Source organism: Centropristis striata, chromosome 5 (assembly GCF_030273125.1).
Source record: "Centropristis striata isolate RG_2023a ecotype Rhode Island chromosome 5, C.striata_1.0, whole genome shotgun sequence".
In the NCBI taxonomy this organism is placed as follows: Eukaryota; Metazoa; Chordata; class Actinopteri; order Perciformes; family Serranidae; genus Centropristis; species Centropristis striata.
This window is the reverse complement of record NC_081521.1, coordinates 25565056-25570451: the sequence shown is the minus strand read 5'-3', so window position 1 is coordinate 25570451 and position 5396 is coordinate 25565056. Positions and strand designations below refer to the sequence as shown.

The 5396-nt window shown below is 36.1% G+C and overlaps 1 protein-coding gene across 1 annotated transcript in view; it reads left to right on the top strand.

Annotated features, from left to right (window-relative positions):
• LOC131971529 (uncharacterized) overlaps window positions 1-5396 on the top strand; it is a 51481-nt gene that overhangs the window by 2411 nt on the left and 43674 nt on the right. Inside the window, exon 2 of the mRNA XM_059333036.1 lies at window positions 3225-3420. Within this exon, the coding sequence (XP_059189019.1) occupies window positions 3225-3420 (196 nt within the window). The remainder of the gene's footprint in view (window positions 1-3224; window positions 3421-5396) is intronic.

Here is a 5396-nt window from a genome sequence, read left to right as displayed (position 1 = left end):
GTTTGTTGTAGGGAATCATTTCAGCACTCTGTAGCACCCTATAATGTAATAATTTCCTGATAATATTATAACTCCTGAAAATGTAATAAAATTACTTAATTCAATCGAAAATGTAATCAAACCCATTAATGTAATAACTTTACCAATAATGTCATAACATAAATTAACATATCAAAAGCATCATTTTTATAACGAAACCAGTGACTGTATAATGGAAAATCTGATATAAACATGTTACTAACATTACCAGCAGATAGCCTAGTGTTGCGGAAATGATGTCATATCAATAAAATGGGTTTTACAGCTTTAATCTTAGAAACAACACACATTAGAAACCCTGTATAAACCCCAAAAAGGAGTTTGAAAAATAACCATGTCAGTTGTCATCTAGTTTTGTCATTTTGATGCTGACATTTTATCTAATCTTTATTTATACAAGTACATTTCATAATATACTATATGTATACATATACAGCATGTCAGCTGACCACTATGTAACTTGACATAGAGTAAAATATCAATTTGACATTGAAAGTGATATAATAACCAAATATCAGTCAGGATATTTTATTACATTATTGTTGAAGATATTACATTATTGGGTTTTATTACATTTTTGATCGAGTTAACAGCAAATTTTATTGCATTTTCAGGCGTTATTACATTATCAAGAAATTATTACATTATAGGGTGCTACAAGCTCAAAAGATAGTTTGAATAGAGAGAGGCCGAGCTCAGCACACTGTCCATCAGCGCCATCTGGTGGATGGAAACTCAAACTGTATTTATACAGATTGAAGTGAACGAATTACTCCAAAACTGCTCCCGAAAACAGCGCCTGTTCGCTCCATGGCTGCTGACGGTCCTGGAAACTTGCCGGACATAGCAACAGTAACTAAGGGGGTGGAGCTTTTGCCAACGGTCAATTGATGTGATGTCTTTCTCAGTTTCAGCCATGGTTTCAGCACATAAAGGCGGAAGCTGTCAAAATGTAAAATCAATAAATAAATGATTGATTAATGACTGACTGAAAATGATTAATATGTCATTAAATGTACTGAAATTAAAATTAAAAATTAATTTAGATATTATTTAATTGATATGATATAATGTTAATGAATAGCGGGAAACGCAATGGGAAAGAAACATATATAAGAAACATATTTAAAAATATGAAAAATGTATAAATTAATGAATTTTAAAATAAAAAAAAATGAAAGGGGAAATCCAATAGGAAATAAATAAATGAAGAAGCATATAGGGGAATTAATACAAAGGTATCCATTTTATCAAGGCATGCCAACAATTATTTATAATATAATTTTTGGGGAAATGGAATAGCAGATTAATTTATATATCGAGTCATTCTCTTTCTTTTTTTCTCATTTTGTCCTCAATAATAAGAAACACTCAAAATGCTGACATAAACATATACTCATATTTCAGTAGGCTATATATCTGTATCTGAACTGTTTACCCTGTTAACTGTTAACTCCCCAGAAAACTGCGATGTGGTTTTTATCAGTCACTGCTGGTGAGCTGCATGTAGCCTATGTTGGACGCTCTCTGTTGTTATTACAACCTCTGACCCCAACAGGAAATTAATTTTCAAGCTATGTTTTGAAAGGGAGTTTCAAATTACGACAATTACGACATGAAGATCAAGTTAGCTGTTGATATTGGAAAATTTAAGTAAAACGTTGAAACAAATTAATCGTCAGTGCAGCACAGATACTGTAAAGAGATGTCAAGCTGCTGGTAAAGTAGCTTCCTCTTTACACTGATTTACTTGATAATGGACTTGTAGTGTTGAGAAGTGTATAAAAATATTTATATATAATAATAATAATAATAATAATATATTTTAAAAGAAGAAGAGTAGGATTCGCAAACCCTGAAAGTGTGTTCTCTGTATGAAGATTGTCATCCCGCACATTTATCAAATTCTGTTGAAACGATGACGATGATAAAATTATCTCATCCTGAAAAGGCACTTCCTTTGAGCCTCTTATATTATTATAAGCTGCTATTCATCGTTCCCACGAGAAAGGAAGCAGTGATGTAAACAGCAGCGGCATGAGGAGCATCATCATTCTGTAATCTGTGTGTGTGTGTGTGTGTGTGTGTGTGTGTGTGTGTTTGTCTGTGTGTGTGAGTCTGTGTGTGTCTGTGTGTCTGTGTGTATGTGTGTGTGCTTGGAAAATGTAATTTGTTTCTGGATAGTGTGATAGATAGAAAAGGGCTGTGCTTTTCCCATACTTACTGTACAGCTTTATTTAGGAAATATGACATAATTTTATTTCTCTGATGTTCACATATTCAAGTTTTTAATAAATTCAAGATTAAGCTTTTACACATTAGATATTAACCTAAACTGATGTTGTTGACTTAGTCTATTAGAATGTTCTGCCTCATGAGAACGTTAGTATTGTTTTTTAACCTTGCTTTTCCTAATATGTTTGGATTTTCTGTAATGAATACACATTCTCTCTTTGATTATTTGATTTTAATATTTATCATCCTTTTTGTGATCTAAATGTAGGCCTAGTTTAAATTGACACAGCAAGAAAAAAAGAATAAAGCACCAGTTCATTAATGCAGGATCAATATTGAGATAACGCACATTTAATCTTTGGTAAAGAAAACAATATCCTTCCCTTTAGCTATCATGTAAAATTATTTATTGCATGTTAGAGGGTGCATTGTTGGAATGTAACTAATCACATAAACATAAAAACTGGACAATTTGAGGTACTTGTAGCCTACTCTACTTGAGTATTAACATTTTAGGCAACTTTATACTTGGTTACTTTGCATATCATATTAGCAACAGTAATGCATCAATAATACAATCCAGTTATCCAATATATAATATTGGGAAATGGTCCACTCTGCACATTGTGTACTTTTACTTTTGATACGTCGGGTCTGCTTTGCTATTAATATTTATGTACTTTCACTTGAGAAAGGTTTTGTAACGGAGTATTTCACACTGTGGTGTTACTTCTGATGTAGTCCACCACTCTAAAGTACAGCGTTAAATTTGATTAATTGAGTGATTGATCCTTCGTGATCGAGTGGACACGTGATGCTCAACATCCAGAAATTTGTTTCCCCTGTTTGGTTTCATTGACTTGCCACCCACTCGCTGCGTGGTGAACGCTGATTTGCGCTCCCTCAGCGCGCATTGATTTCCGCTCCCCGCTCCTCGCTGCGCGCTCCAGCTGCCAGGTGGATGTCAGTCTGGAGACTCTGCGGCACCGGGAGGACGCTGAACCAACGACCCGAAAGACAGGGCTGGACAGGACGTCCTCCACACCTCCAGGTGGACACATAGACGCAGACAGACGCCGGGAGCTGCTGCTGCTGCTACAGGAACATGTCCCTGCTCTGACACAGTCCGGCCATGAGGAGCGACGCGCAAGGTAGAACATTCATCACCAATTTTATCAATAATGTGCTAATGCTTGATCAACATTGAAGGTATTTAAGTACGTAACTGATCTGTTATGTGATTTCATCTTAAATGCTAAACCGCAGACGGAGTAGTGAAGTTTTAACGCAATGCTTTGTGTTTAAAGTTGGCACAGTAGTGACTAATTGACTTGTCGCATGATGGTGTCAAGCTGAGCCAGCACTGTTTGCCCTCTAGGGAGTCGCACTAATTAAGATTTAACTGCAGAACGAAAGCGATTTTCATCTAAAAGTCACTGTTTGGAGGACTCATAATGTCATGGGTTGTCTTCTCTGCAGTCTCAATGCACTTTGAGATCTAAAGCTGTGCGTAAATGTGCTCACATCACTGGAAAGAGGCATGAAAGTGCTGAAACTGGAGCTGCACACGCCTCCATTATAATAAATGCATGTACTGCAGTATGTTACTGCTGGAGATTAAACTGTTATCAGGTTCTATCACACAACTCTATTACGCTGTATCATCAACAAGTCTGTATGCCAGAGTTTATATTAATAATGTCTAATTTATGTTTTGTTTTAAAACACACATCAGCAGCTACAGGATTGTGTTTCACTTTAATAGAATTGATTCATGCAGATGTCCTTTTTATCAGAAGCCAACAAGGAGGTGATAATCTTCTCAACTATTTTCTCTGCAGGCGGTCAGTTACATAAACTTAAGACTGATGATGTGATGACACACACACACACACACACACACACACACGCAAGACAGTGTGACTGACTCCTCTTCAGAGGGCTGATATTTGATATTCTTCATTACATGTGGTGATATTCCATTTGGAGAGTTTTGTCACTAAAAACCTGTACTATTATGCTCCATCACATGACTACATCTGCAAGCTTTGATTATTTTTCCCCAAAAATTGCATGATTATTTATCAGTGTCATGAGTGTAAATAATTTCTTGTCACATCGTTCTGCAGCTCTGCCAAAACACTTTGCATGGACAGACAGTCATTTTAGTTTGAGGTGAATTATAAGATATAGAAATTACTAACTTATTCAACTTGCAGTGAAATCAGTAGCAGTGGCAATATCTAAACTTAATTTGTATTTTCTGTTTAATTTTTTATAGATATTTTTGACACAAATATCATAAATGCTTGGAAATAAAAGACAAGACAAGACTTGGAGCAATAAGTACGAGTGATAGTTAAAATAACTGATGGAAGATGCAAATTTTGATTATTAATTAAATATGATTATCATCATATTTGGTCCGTGTAGATAAGATAATTCATTGAGTTGTACACAGCTGAATTGAAATGAAGAATTGTTTATTTCAGCTTCCCAAATATGACAATTTTTTTTTCCTTTTAAAGAAAAATACTGCAATTGTAAATAGAATTTGTTGGTAATGTTAATCACTTTGGGCATAGGGTACTTGTGGTGGACATTTGTCATTATTTTCTTTATTAGAAGCTAAACAATGAGTAAAGAAAACAAGCGATTATTAGCGTTCATAATGGAAAAAGCCCTACATACTCCCTCTGTGTTTTTCCAAACCTTCCGCTCGGTGTTCCTCCTGTGTGACCTGAACTCTTTAGCTTCCCTCCTGTAACCAGCTGTTACTGTCTGTCTGCGTGGCTGCGTCTTCTCTGCTGCGGGCCTTCTCCTCTGCTGTGTGGGCGAGGTTATAAATAAGAGGCTGGAGGTTTTTTTTTCATGTGTGTGTTGTTTAACCAGCTGCTGGGGAGGTTTGTTTGTCTCCTCTGAATGCAGGTGTACTCGCTGGCCTCTAGATGCTGTTCTCGGGCTTGTTTTAAGGTTCTCTCCCCCACCCCCACCCCCCACGGCCTGCACTTAACCCATCCTGCTTATCTCAAGGATTTGAGTCTATTTGTGTGTGGTCAGCATCACCTGTCTCCTGTGTTTAAGCTTCTGTGTGTATGTGTGTGACTTTTGTTAAAAATCTA